Here is a 13608-nt window from a genome sequence, read left to right as displayed (position 1 = left end):
AAATCCCGATTGTGAGTCATCGTGTTTATATTTCCACGGAGTATATCTAGTGGGGCTTGGGTCAATTTTGATGCAATAGTGGTTTTTCCCCGACACACGACGGCATACTCCTATTCTACGAGTTTTTACTGAAAGCCAATTTCGAGTCGTTGCGTGCAGATGAATGCGAGGCTGTAAGCCAAACAACAACACGGTATGTGACGTCCAAGATTGCTCTCGGATTTTCTTGATTTTCGCGGGTAATCGTACGCAAATTGTCGTCCGAATTAACTCGCAAGTAGAGTTATGCCATTAAAGAGAAAGGAAAAAGGAGTGCCTATACGGACAGGGGCTCCTGAACACGTACCAGCTAATTAGGACGTGTTCAGCGTCAATTCTATCTGTTCCGCTGCGTGAGATGGGTAATAGCCGTAGCCGGACGTTGGTCAAGTCGGATGAATGCGTGTGTCGTGGTGGGGTGTATGGCTGTTTACATATATCGACTTGTTCAGAATATGTATGGGCACTCCCAAACACGCGTAAACATGTTCTCACCGTGTGTATTTTACATAACGGGTATAAGTCCCCATTAAAGGCAAGTTGCATACATTTCGTACATTGCCATGTCTCGCATACCCTCGCATACCCCGCGGACGGTCAGACTTCTCATTCATGTTCTGGGATATTTCCGCTTTCGAAAACGGCAAACGTGAGAATCATGCCCCTTTCCGCAGGCGAATAAAAAGTGACAAGAAGGAAAAGAAGGATATCTCTCTGCCAACGAACAGACGAACCGGTCTCTGAACTCTCCGCGTACCGTCAGCCGCGCCAGCGCCCTCTACTCGAACCGGTGGCTCTGTGCTCTGCCGGCTCTGCTTGTTTTGCCTGTAGACTGTCATCTCAAAAATGGCGGGTAGGTAGCAGCGCACATGTAGGCTCGAGATGCAGTAACCAAAGTCTCGTTGGCGCCTAACCAGGTGAGTACATCTTTCACTGCATCGCTGGAAGCCTGTTGGAAAGGCTGCTGTTATCTGAGGTTATTGTCACGAGCTTTCGACCTTTCGAAGGCCGACGGAGTGCGAGCTTGCAGTTGGCGTGCACGCCCTTTGTCAGTGCGTCGCCTCTCAATATGGCGTAATGTTATTGAAATCGTCCGCGGTATTGACAGATATGTTGTCTGCTTTGAAATCGAGCTTTATTCCGTTCCCACGACGAGACGACTTGGCGATATGGAGTCTGATTCCACAACGCGTCCCCGTGGAACACTCGTCGTGATAAAACAGTCAAAGTGACAAGTGAGTCAATCTCGTCTGCCGTCGCACGTGCCATTTGTTTCAAATTGTTTCTGTTGTATGTTCGTGTGATTCGAACGCGGGAAATCTATGGTGACGTCATCCTGGCCGAAGCAGCCGCAAAGGTGAATATCCCGCACAATAACACAAAGAGCGATGCTCCGTAACGTTTCTGGCGTTAGCGTTGTTTCAAAAGCGGTTGCTTGCTGCTTTTCCCTGTGTTGTTACCGTCTGCCAGACTTATAGCTGTCCTATCGCAAGTTTCTTGACAGCTGGATTATGAGAAAACGGTTCAGAAGCATATACCCGCTTGGGATTTACATTTTGATAAAGGGTTTCCGACATCGTGTCACATACACGCCAGTATCGGAAATTGGAAGATATTTAAAATTTTTTTATCTTAAAACAGTTGCATGTTCCGTCATTACAAGGAACAAAGGCAATTTTCGAAGAACCAAAACAGTTCCATATACAGTACAGCTGAAGCTATTTTGTGCTGAGCAGATGTTGGAGGGCATAAAATTGAGCACTCATATTCGCATTAAATGTAGGAGACATTGCAGGTCCGTCTGAAGTTTGATGAACTGGAGCATTACGATATTTTGTATGCATAATAAAACTACACACAGTGCAGTGCAGGATGACACCAGATATGTGATGAACTTGTTTCTCTTATGGCACATGTAGGTAATGGCTCGTGTTTCTCTGTGCATGAATGGCAGATATGGTATGAACGTGTTTTGTAGCAAACAAATATAGTGACTGTGTCGATGAATATGTTTACATGAAGTAATAGATTTTCATTTCTTAGCGACAATAAATAGGGACACTCGGTTAGAACAGAATAGGACCTAGCGACCTTTGCGACCTCGTCTTTCCTATTCTGTTCTAACCGAGTGTCCCTATTTATTGTCGCTAAGAAATGGAGTTCTACCAACCGGCCTTACTTTTTCCGTTAATAGATTTTCCTTACTTAAAGAAAAGTTGCCCTCAGCAAACAAAATTCATGCAACTAAACGTACCCTTAGTGATACTCCTGGCATACACATTAGAGTTAGGCACAGAATTGTGCACGTGCCATTAGTACCGATTGATTTGAGGCTTTTTATTTTTTTTCCACCCTGTTTGCATCAAGGAGTTTCTAGTGTCTTCCAGCAGCTTCTTCCTGTCCAAGACACTACCTTTCACGGGTGATGACAGGCAGATGTACACCGAAGTATCCGCGACACACTATTCTTGAAGAAAGCTATCGCATAACTTGCGCAGAAAGCCTGTAATGTGTTTAGATATACGTGACATATGGAATACCATATTGCTCTTAGCAGAGGGGTTATTCTGTCACATACATTGACATGTGCACATATGCAATGTAGCGTTGAAGCAGTTCCCTGTGGTAAAATTAGTGAACAAAAATCCAAAGGGCTGCCAGGTACAGAAAATAAAGGCTCGTGTACTCAGGTGGGGAGGGAAGTTAGGGATATGGGCTGAAAAAAAAAAGACAAAACTAGAGAAAGCTTTCATAGAGATAGTTTTCCAACATCTAATGGTTTCTAAAGTTGAATACAATAACCAGAAGGGGTGCGCTTTTATTCAGATTTAAATGATGTAGACAGCTTTGACATGAAGCCTATCTTCTGTGAAACACTATCTATTTTGGGGTTCATTTAGGGTGTACTTGCCACAACCATCCTGGACTTATTTACTGATAGCGGCTCATTTCTCCCAATCTGTGTGCAAGCTTTATCTAGATGCCCTATCGGTGCACTCGGAAATCATGGAAATGGAACTAGGACTTTACAGTGGTCTTCCTGAAGAACATTCTTCCCGCTCTAAATAAGCCCCGTGCATTTCATATTTGTACCATTTATCCTGGCCGTTTATAACGCCATCAAATAATGTCGACAAAATTTGTTCTTTAAAAGCAATACGAGAAAGCATATTAGATGATGCCTGAATCAGTGAAGCAGTGTATGATAACGGTAACACATACCATGTTCTTCCATTTCCGGAAAGATAAACGAAAATGATGGACTGGTATTGAATTGGGGTAATGGCTATTGCTGTTCCTTGATGAGTGATTTTTTTCCTTGTGACTCAATCCCCTGTAACATATGCCCTGAATAGTAAACGAGAGCAATACGGGGCCTTCAGGATGCATCGTCGTTGGTTCCAGTTTGCATAACTCTTCATGATACACACGGCACGAGGGATGCGCGCAACCCATTTTTCGTTTCACCGCGGCATGGCAATATCGACGATGAAAGATGAAAGTCACTGAAAAGGTTAGCCAGCTGTAGGGATCGAACCCACATCTTCTGGATTGCCGCGGTGGGTTCGATTGTGGGTTCGATTGAAGATGTGGGTTCGATCCCTACAGCTGGCTCACCTTTTCAGTGACTTTCATCTTTCATCGTTGATTTCTTAGGCAATTTGAGGCTTTGTTTGTATCTGTCCCTTCTATGTTGTTCCAGCCTCAGAACATCAGTTTATCTCATGGCAATACCGTTTGCTATCGATAACGACATATGCGTTGTTAAGCCCATTTTGAGTCACTGGACTCGGAATTTCAGGTGAGCGCTCTGCGGGATGAACGCATGTTTCGTATACAATTTTCTAAATCCTCATAAATTTACGGATCTACGGGAAGCGAAACGACTCGTGCCGCGTGACCCCGGAGCAACGCGGGTAAAACGGGGATGCTGACAGTCATTATCGGAAACAGTAAAGGGACAGGCAGGTACCAGAAATGGGGAAAACTGCAACGAAAGTACTGCGGTGACGTGAATAGAAACGGTAACGAACATACGCCCGTTACCGTTCCCCGTTTAGACCAAAAACGAATACGACTAATATTTCGTGGCGAGAAAAACACATTATTCCTGGAGCAGAAAATACTGAATAACTGGCGATATTTGACCTGCGTTCTCGAACGTGACCCTTCCTATGATCGTGATCACAAAGGAAGAGGGTTTGCAGCTGCAACATAACGGTCCAACGGCCAAAGCCAGGTGGTCTCCTTTTGTAGCTCCCCCACCAGACCCCGAGTGATTGGGGTGTATAAATAAAAAAGATCATATGGTCATTCGTATGGGCCATGCGTTAGGGGGGTGGTATTCGCGACACTCACTGTGTAGACCAATACACTAGACATGAACATTCGCACGTTCAACACGTTTACGACTGGGCAAGCATGTCTTACTTTCGATTTGAATACTGCAGACGTCCCCGCGGAAGTAACCGAAGTAACAGCCTTGTCGTCTGCAACGATGCCTCCTCCTCTTTCTCGTCCCTCTGTTAATGACAGCTGGGCCTTCAAATGCCAAATATCGCGACAGAGCTGTTTTATTCGATTATCACAACCTTCGTCAAGAGCAGCCGTCCGTTGAAATCTGCGAGTAACGAATGCAGCAGATGGCAGTAACCACCCCTTCAGATTGAAAAGTTGTTTGTCCAGAGAAAGAGGCAGATATTCCTGTATGAGTAAACGAATTGCGCGCCTCGACTACAAAATTTCATGACTTGAAAACCCGAGACGAGGTAGGGACAATAACAGACAAACACAAACAAAATTTCAATTTAGTGTTGCGAGGGGTTGAGAAACAACTTGCACGAACAAACCAGCGTCAACAAACGTCGACGGTAATTTTTCTACGTGAATTTTTTTTTACCAGGTATCTATGTGACGTGACCAGGAGGACATAATCTCAAGGATGGAAGCCCTGCTCGAAGTTCGAGAAATTGTAAGTCTGCCACCTTTTCCAGTGCCCGCCGGGGAGCGCGCGTCCCCAGGACTTTCCCTAGGCGATGACGTCATTTCCAGTCACGTGACGGACGCGTCCCTTTCTCGGCCTCCGCGAGTTACCGGCGCACAGTTGTGTCTGTCTGCGTTGTTGGCTGTTTTGTTTGTACGGACATTTTATGCGTGTCTTGGAAACAGTGGTGCGAGGCAGTTCCTCGGTAGCTGGCCCACGCACTGAAAACAGGCCGCATGTGCGTTTTGTGCGACGGATCGCCCGAGAACGGGATGATCGCGGAATCCGAACTCATGGTAAGCCCCCTTTCTGTTTAAAGCAGGTCGGGCCCGTCGATCCTTTCTGTCGTCTGTCACGCGCGCTGATAGGTCAAGATTTTGACCAAACTATCTCGTTTGGAGGAGCATCATGTGTCAACCCGCGCCCATGCTTTGTTCCTACTGGCTGCTACAGCGGCTGTTAAACCGAGACAGTCTGGCCGGAACGCCTGTTTGTTTGGGACATGTTGTGTCATCTTGTCGGGGTTTTAAAAGTAAACGAGTTACCATATGCAGCTCTCGATTCGTGATTTCACTTCGGCCGACGTGGTTATGATCTGTATCCAAAGTAGCAGGCTGGCGAACAAAAGGCATAATGGTGGGCGAAATATCTGCTTGCAAGAAAACCGGCCGTCTGACCCCGAACCGGAAAAGGAGGTCTGCCAAGAGGTCGTCGGCACGCATCGATCGTTGGCGTCTGCCGAGCGTTCACCGCACACAGACGACTCTGCCCTTGAACTTGGGCATGCACCACAACAAAGCGCTCCCTAGTCGCTTTCCCTAGCCTGTCTGTGAGTGTTTCCAGGAACAGGACGCCAGCAAGGGTGTCGATTAAAGAAAACAGCCAGAACGCTTCTGGAGTACAAAATCAGATAAAGGACTGTGCTCTTATGTATTTCTCTAATAATTATAAATATGCACGTACACTTAAACAACAACTTGAAATAAAGTTGTTCTTGTTGTTGTACACTTAGAAATGATAGATACAATGCAGGCCAGCTGGTGGACAAACTCCAAGCAGTGCAAACAAGCCTGGGCATCGCGTATTCTTCGTGTTCGCCCATGTTGAGGCTTGTTTATTATGGACTGAGAAATGCAAAGCCTTTTTTGTGCCTTGCCGACAGGCAGTGCCAAAATTTGGGAAATTCGACGGAGGTATCCCGAGATGCACCTCTAGGTCATCACAGAAGTTTCGGCTGCACAGTGAAGTTTTTCGTTTTTTTTTTTAGTTGAAATTTTATTTTGCTTCTAAAAAGCTGAGGCCACCGTAGTGTCACGTCAAGCACGACAGAACTCGTCATAATCTTTGTAAAATGTAGCTTTGTCTATGAAGCTGTGGGGTTAGCATATCGAAACTGTGACGAAACTCTTTCATATGGCCAAAATACGGGTGCAGACGATTTTGGACTGAACGGCGTGCCGCATCACATCCGGGTAGCGCGATTGTGTCGTATGCTTCGTGGACGCGTCGTAAGTGCCAGTGTGCTGTCCCCTTGTTTCGGGGGTTTGCGGCTTTTCAGATTTTGCGTAGGAATTTCAACGTGAGTGTAACAGCGCAAAGGGGACGGCGTTGTTTTGATGTCCGAGATGTGGCGCGCGCTAGAAGAAGAGGCGCGCTCGAGCACCGGCCAAAGAGCGGCCGTTCAAACAGTGGCCCAACGGCAGCGGTTGATCTTGCTGCTTTCGTGCGCCGGACGCCAAAAGTTTTTCAATGTTTCGCAGAGCTGCTGCTGGACCGGCCGCACAGTTTTTCGTACTTGACAAGTTTGTACGTTGACACACGAAGACGCTAGGGTATTTGTTTTGACTTTTTTCGGCGTGTAGGTGCAGCTGTCCCTGGGCAGTAGCCCGACCACGAGCAGTACGGCGGCGTCCGGAATGGGATCACCGGCGTCTTCTGCAGCTGCAGATGCGTTTACCGCACCCAGCTCGTTGGCTGACAGCGGTGGCAGCCCCTCGGCCGACTCGGCATCGCCGCCAAGCAATGCATCGACGACGAACGTCAGTACTCAGTGCCCAATTTGCCACGATACTTTCACCATACCCAAGGTACTGGAAACCACCAATTTGTTCCTCTTTGTGTTCCTCACTGGCAGCGTCTTGAGCTGAATCTTAAATTTAAAAGTTATTACAACGAGTGTCTGAGTATTGGTTTTGTATCTTGCACCATCTGAAATGCTGTGCAGACGGAAAATACTTGTCTTACATCATGTTCTAGTTGGGGTGCAACATACAGGCAGTGATGGGCAGTACTTCAAGTACTTTTTTGGGGTGCTTTTACTTTACTTAAGTAACTCTGCCAAATAATACTTTACTTTTACATTTTGCTGTACTTTCGGTTGAGGTGTCCTTCTGTAAGCCTTGCTAGCTCACTGCAGGACAGTTGGCACCACATTCGACCCTCCACCACAGTGTTAACGGTGCTCTTCGCAGCACTGTGCATCTTAGCCAATTCCCAATCCAACCGGAGCCGATAAATTAGCACGCCTAAGCGTCATCTTCCACGTTTGTTTGCTCTCTGTGTGGATTGCCTGAGAGGTTGTATTTGAACCACGACCTACTAGATTATAACGACCACATTAGGCGCACCCCTCCCATGCGCCGCATTTCTGGAAGGCAGCGGTGGCGCTTCTGATCGTCCTTGTTATTGCTTCCTCAACTTCTACAATACTTTGCACTTCAGCTTACCTTAGTATTTCTGTACAAGCTGTGGACTTCCACAGATGTTTAATTCTGAGGTTGATTATTATCATCATTCTACGCGTTTTCATAGGAGCTATTTCCGTCGTCCAATCGTGCGCCAGTCTGCCAGGGCGCGTCAGTTGCGCCCCTGGCGGATCGTGCGGACAGGCACCTCATAGGGTTTGCTGATTGTGACATGGTCGTTATAATCTAGTAGGTCGTGATTTGAACGTATTTATGTGCATACTAGTCTCCGTGAAGAGGTAAAAGGTGCCACTTGAAAACTGTGTTGTATTTGTAATAAGCAGTTCGGGTACATTTCTCACTACAATGAACCCTCATAAATATGACCGAGGCCGTTCCCGGGGATTTTGGTCATAAAACGAATTGTCATATTAACGAGCAACACGGATCCAGGTAAGCCCTTCATGAGGGAAGTCTGTCTCATTTATTGAAGACGCAGATATTGCAGGCACAGTATTTTAGTTTTTTAAAAATTTATTTACGTATTTATTTTATTTTACCGACAATTTATTCTTTACAACCTTACAATTTGTTTACAATTTATAGACGAAAGAAATCAGTTGCATCGTCAGTGAAATCAGTCTGCATAGAAAAACTCCATACGGTAGCTTTTCCGCGGACTCCATTGCACGGGTGATGGCAAATACATACTGTGCATATGTGATCCCTGGACCACTGGAGTTGTGGGTGAGGAGGATGAATCGGTAGTAGCGGGGGTCGTGACTTTAGCGTTCACTGTGCGTGCACTTTCCCAGGGCCGCTGGACTTTTGGGTCAGGAGGATGTCTGTGGTGGACGGTCACAATAATAGGGGAAGAATACACGTGTTCTCCCCAGTTCGTTCCCCGGTTTGTTCATCATGGTCGGATTATCGAGGGGCCTTTATACAGGACCTCCATTGGGAACAAACGGTGCCCCAGAAAAGTGTCGATGATGTCTTACTAACGAGTGTCATATGAACGCGTGTCGACTGTACTTTATACTTCAAGTATTTAGCGCCGGCAAGATTTTTTACCGCATTTACTTTTTCAAGTACATATTTTGAAAGTACAGTGAACCCTCGATTTATGAACACCCTTCGTTTCTCGAAAAATAATAAGTAAATTGAGGTGCAAGGTGCGCCGAAGAAAAATGGGCTGAAACGCAACAGGAAGCGCAATAGATTACGTTTATTTCCACATTCTCGGTGAATCTAATCTAGGACGGTATTCATGTTAGCCGAGGGGTGAGACTGTTTCCAATGGCAAATATCCTGTTTGTCACCAGCTGTTAGAGCTGATCGCTTTCTCTCTTCTCCATAGAGCCTCTCTTGCCAGAGCCAGAGAGTTTCTGTTGGAGCCATAAAGTGTTTCCACGTTCTATACATGATTGAAACTGACGGCCGCTCAGCCGCCACAGGTCATCCGGGAAGTACAAATTTTTCCACTCGCAAAACAGATGAGTCACCTCCTGTAATTCTTGTGGGACACTGCACAGCTGCTTGACCTTCATTCTTTGTTCGGCGTTATTGACGCGATCCCAGTATTCCCCGTCAAAAACCCGGTTCATAAATTGAGGTCCGGACGCGCGTTTTTGTGGTGCGTTCCCCGAAAATTCGTTTAGGGTTGGGATATCGCGGGTTCATAAACCCGAGGGGTAAATACGCGGAAAAGGTTTGGTTCCTCATGACGCCGTTCATAAATTGAGGGTTTACTGTACCTTACTTGAGGTACTTTGCCCATCACTGCATCCTGGTTCTCGAAGGGCACATGAGATGTGCAAAATGTATGTAGTCATCTATTTGTGATGAGTAAACAAGCAAGGTCATATGAGGGTCCATAAGCAGTTATGTTGACACTAGGGTTTTCGGCGTTTATAATTTTTGAGAGCTGCCGAAACGCGGCCAACATGAATGTCAAACCAAATTACAGTAGTACAAGATTGAACTGGCATAGTGAAATAACGGGGTCTCTTGGTACCTTAGAGAATGTAAACACCGGGAACCCTAGTTGACACACATTGACTGTCCTCTGACTCGTGTGACTCAATTTCACACCCACACTTTGGCACTTTGATCTTTGGACATTTCTCTGTCTGATGGTAGAGTACTGTATAGGACTTGAAAGGCCTGAGCTGTTACGAATTTGAGCAGATGTTGACCACGCCCCTGATTGTTCTAAGGGTCATGGCCTGCAAGACAAGGAGTGTGGTGGTGATGCCTACTTGCTAATGTCGTCCATGTGTCTCAGGTTCTTCACTGTCTCCACACATTCTGCCAACCTTGCCTAGAGAAGGAGCAGGAGAATGCAGACAAAGTGCGCTGTGTGCAGTGTGGCCAAGACACACCCCTGGGTGCACAGGGCGCTGCGGGTCTTCCCTCGGACTACGCAGTGGCCAATGTCCTGGAGGCTGCTGCCTTGGAAGGTGCATCTCTCAGCTGTACAGGTTGCAAGAGCAAGGAGTCAAGCGCAGTGGCACGCTGCTTCGATTGTGCAAACTTCCTCTGCCCCAACTGTGTGATGGCCCACCAGTTCATGCACTGTTTCGAGGGCCACCGTGTGCTCACTCTGGGAGAACTACAGAACCGTGATGGGGGGGGAATACGGGACAAGCCCGTGGCATGTCCCCGCCACAGGGGCGAGGCCCTGCGCTACTTCTGTCGATCGTGCAGCGTACCCGCCTGCAAGGAGTGCACATTGCTCGACCATCCGAAAGCCCTCCACGAGCTGGAGGCACTGGGAGACGCGGCTCCCAGGCAAGCGGAAGCACTGGGTCGACTTCTGGAGGAGGGACGCGTCCGCTCCCATGACCTGCGGGCCGCCCTGCAGACGCTAGAGCAGGTGTCCGGAAGACTGCAGGCACACTACCATCGCGCGCAGGGAGAAGTGGCAGACACTTTCCAGTTCTACCGATCTATGTTAGAGGAACGGCGACAGGAGACGTTGCGTGAGCTTGAGAACGTCTACAATGCCAAGATGGTGTCATTGGGGCTGCTAGGACAGAAGGTGCAAGAGACAATTGATCGGCTACAGCAGGCGTGCACTTTCATGGAGCGTCTGACGCGTTACTCAACCAGTACAGAGGCCCTCGTCTTTAAGCAGCTACTGGATGCCAAGCTCCAAGCATTCCTTACATTTCGCCCAGAGTCCAGCCTACACAACATGGATCTCGAGTTTGTTTCAAACTATCAAGCTATTCAGGTAGGTAGCCTTTCATTACACCAGTTGCCGTTTTGCTTTGCACCTAATACACGACCCCTCCAAACACAACCGGTTCTTTACAGGTTGGGGTACGCAATACGTTTGGCTACATCCGCCAGGGGGCGTCAGACACGGTTCCGAGACCGGCTCCCATTGCCCGCCCCAACGGCATCGTCCACCAGAACGGACACCATCCATTTGAGTCAAGTGCCCTCTCTAAGCGTTTGGGCTCCGCCCACAGCCTCGGTCCTTTTACCACTGCCACTCCAGCAGCTGCTGATCCACCTGGATATGAGAAGTGGTCCAGCGGAGGAGGAGACGTCTTTCAGAATGGCAGTGACACTGGGGACACCCTGACCGAGCTCGCGTGCCGGTACGGAAGCAGCCCAACGGTGACGACGCCTCTTCCGTACCCCCTCAAGTCCCAGATCAAGCGCCAGAAGATGATCTATCACTGTAAATTTGGCGAGTTTGGGGTCATGGAAGGTCAGTTCACCGAGCCCTCGGGAGTGGCGGTGAACGCCCAAAACGACATCGTGGTTGCGGACACCAACAATCACCGCATCCAGATCTTTGACCGGGAGGGTCGCTTCAAATTCCAGTTTGGTGAGTGTGGGAAGCGGGACGGCCAGCTCCTCTACCCCAACAGGGTCGCCGTCGTGCGCAGCTCCGGCGACATAGTGGTGACGGAGCGCTCGCCCACCCACCAGATCCAGATCTACAACCAGTACGGTCAGTTTGTGCGCAAGTTTGGAGCAGTGATCCTGCAGCACCCACGTGGTGTCGCCGTGGACCCAAAGGGTCGCGTGGTGGTGGTGGAGTGCAAGGTGATGCGCGTGATAATCTTCGACCAGGCGGGCAACGTCCTCCACAAGTTTGGCTGCTCCAAACACCTCGAGTTCCCCAACGGAGTGGTGGTCAATGACCGGCAGGAGATCTTCATCTCTGACAACCGTGCACACTGTGTCAAAGTGTTCAACTACGAGGGGCTTTTCCTGCGACAGATCGGGGGCGAGGGGCTCACCAATTACCCCATTGGCGTGTGCATGAACCAGAGCGGGGAGATCCTGGTGGCGGACAACCACAACAACTTCAACGTCACAGTCTTCACCCAGGAGGGCCAACTGGTGAACGCCCTCGAGTCCAAGGTGAAGCATGCCCAGTGTTTTGACGTGGCACTCATGGACGACGGTTCCGTTGTGCTTGCCAGCAAGGACTATCGCCTCTACGTCTACCGCTACGTGCAGCTGCCGCCTGGTCCGCCACTCTGATCTCCTCCCAGTTCTTTTTTTTTTTTTTTTACTTGGTCTACTTAAGTTATTCACCTGCCCATGTTGCTGGTTTTTTAATATACCTATTTATACACATTATTACGCCTGTGGCTCGTTGTTTCCGGAGCCAGACGATATAATATGGTTTGTGTTGTGCAGCTGCCTGTAGGGAGGATCGCTTCTTCGCAAAAAGCGCAGGATTCTGTAGGAGTCTTACAAATGGAACTCTTAGAACCAATCGTGGCTCATTAACTGGCTTATAAACACTCAACTTGTCTGGATCCGAGCGTCTTGGGGAGCGCTGGCATTGGCTGTGCTGTTTTTGACCAATGACTAAGCTGTTCAAGGTCTGTTCACCCCCCCCAGGAAAGAGGCTGAATATCTTGAGGATGATAAAGCTTTGTTCCTGTCGCGCGTAAATGTTAGCGCAAAATCGTCCACAAGTCCACGTTTTCGGCTGTCCGGGTATCGGCCTGGACCTGACCAATCCTGTCAGACTTTGCGAAGGGGCGTGTCCCTCCCTCTCATTCTGTGGTCCTAGTCACAGGTTTTTGTCACCACTCGGGAGTTTTTCAATGCCAAAGAGAGAAAGGGTCCAATTTTTCCGTGCCCGGGCCCAAGTTGTCTTCTTTTTATTGAAAAAAAAAAAAGAGAAAGAGTGGCGTTGCTCCTTTTTTAAAGAGTCTGTGTGCGTGTGTATGTATGCAGTTGTGATGCCAGATGTTTGTTGGCAGAAAGTGTTTTTACTGCTTGGTATTTATATATACATAAAAACAAAAAATGAAAACTCATCATGGATGGTTTGGCCGTGTACCCACTGGATGGAGCTTTTCCGAGGTGGCGACCCCTCGATACCCCTTTTGTATGTGTGTCACTGTTAAGTTTCTTTTTCTGAGGTGTTTTTAAGGTATTTTTAAGTAGACTTTGTATACAGCTAGTCAATACCGTTTTTGTCGTCCGAGCTGGCGACCCCGCTGGCGCGGTCCCGCCTCTCCATTATATACTCCCCCACTCCCTCCCCTTATTTATGGTTTTGAGTTGTGTTTTTAGAGGTTTTAAATAATTTTTCTTTGTTTACAAGAAGAACGGTTAGATGTTTTAGCATTGTTCCTTTGGGTTTTATAATTTGTCTCTGGGGGTCTCTGTTGTGGTATTTATGAAAGTGAATGGGAATTTTTTGTATTGTTTTGACCCTTTGTTTGTGGAGGCAGCTCTGACAAGTGTGGAAAATAAAAGACATTTTTGTTGTTTGGGAAAATACATGGTCTCTCGTGCTTCTAGAGAGAGAGCTCTAACTCTTTGGTTTGCACTCGGACATATCGTCAACGATAGCGCATCAAACCGGGACACTATGCAAGACCCAAAGATTTCTCTTTGTTTGATGATAGCGGA

At 47.8% G+C, this 13608-nt stretch overlaps 1 protein-coding gene across 4 annotated transcripts; it reads left to right on the top strand.

The window, feature by feature from the left end:
* Window positions 1-854: 854 nt before the first annotated feature.
* Window positions 855-13474, top strand: LOC135395048 (brain tumor protein-like). 4 transcript variants are annotated; one of them, XM_064626232.1, is made up of 5 exons: window positions 855-956; window positions 4943-5011; window positions 6886-7110; window positions 9995-10945; window positions 11029-13474. In XM_064626232.1, exons 2-5 carry the CDS (start codon window positions 4982-4984, stop codon window positions 12214-12216), a joined length of 2394 nt encoding a protein of 797 aa, XP_064482302.1. In that variant the 5' UTR covers window positions 855-956; window positions 4943-4981; the 3' UTR covers window positions 12217-13474. The 4 variants fall into 4 exon arrangements, with proteins under 4 accessions (XP_064482302.1, XP_064482303.1, XP_064482300.1 ...); XM_064626233.1 differs by lacking the exon at window positions 855-956 and adding an exon at window positions 1248-1274; XM_064626230.1 differs by lacking the exons at window positions 855-956; window positions 4943-5011 and adding an exon at window positions 5059-5319.
* Window positions 13475-13608: the final 134 nt, after the last annotated feature.

This window comes from Ornithodoros turicata, chromosome 5, assembly GCF_037126465.1.
Source record: "Ornithodoros turicata isolate Travis chromosome 5, ASM3712646v1, whole genome shotgun sequence".
In the NCBI taxonomy this organism is placed as follows: Eukaryota; Metazoa; Arthropoda; class Arachnida; order Ixodida; family Argasidae; genus Ornithodoros; species Ornithodoros turicata.
This window is presented reverse-complemented; position numbering and strand designations above follow the sequence as displayed.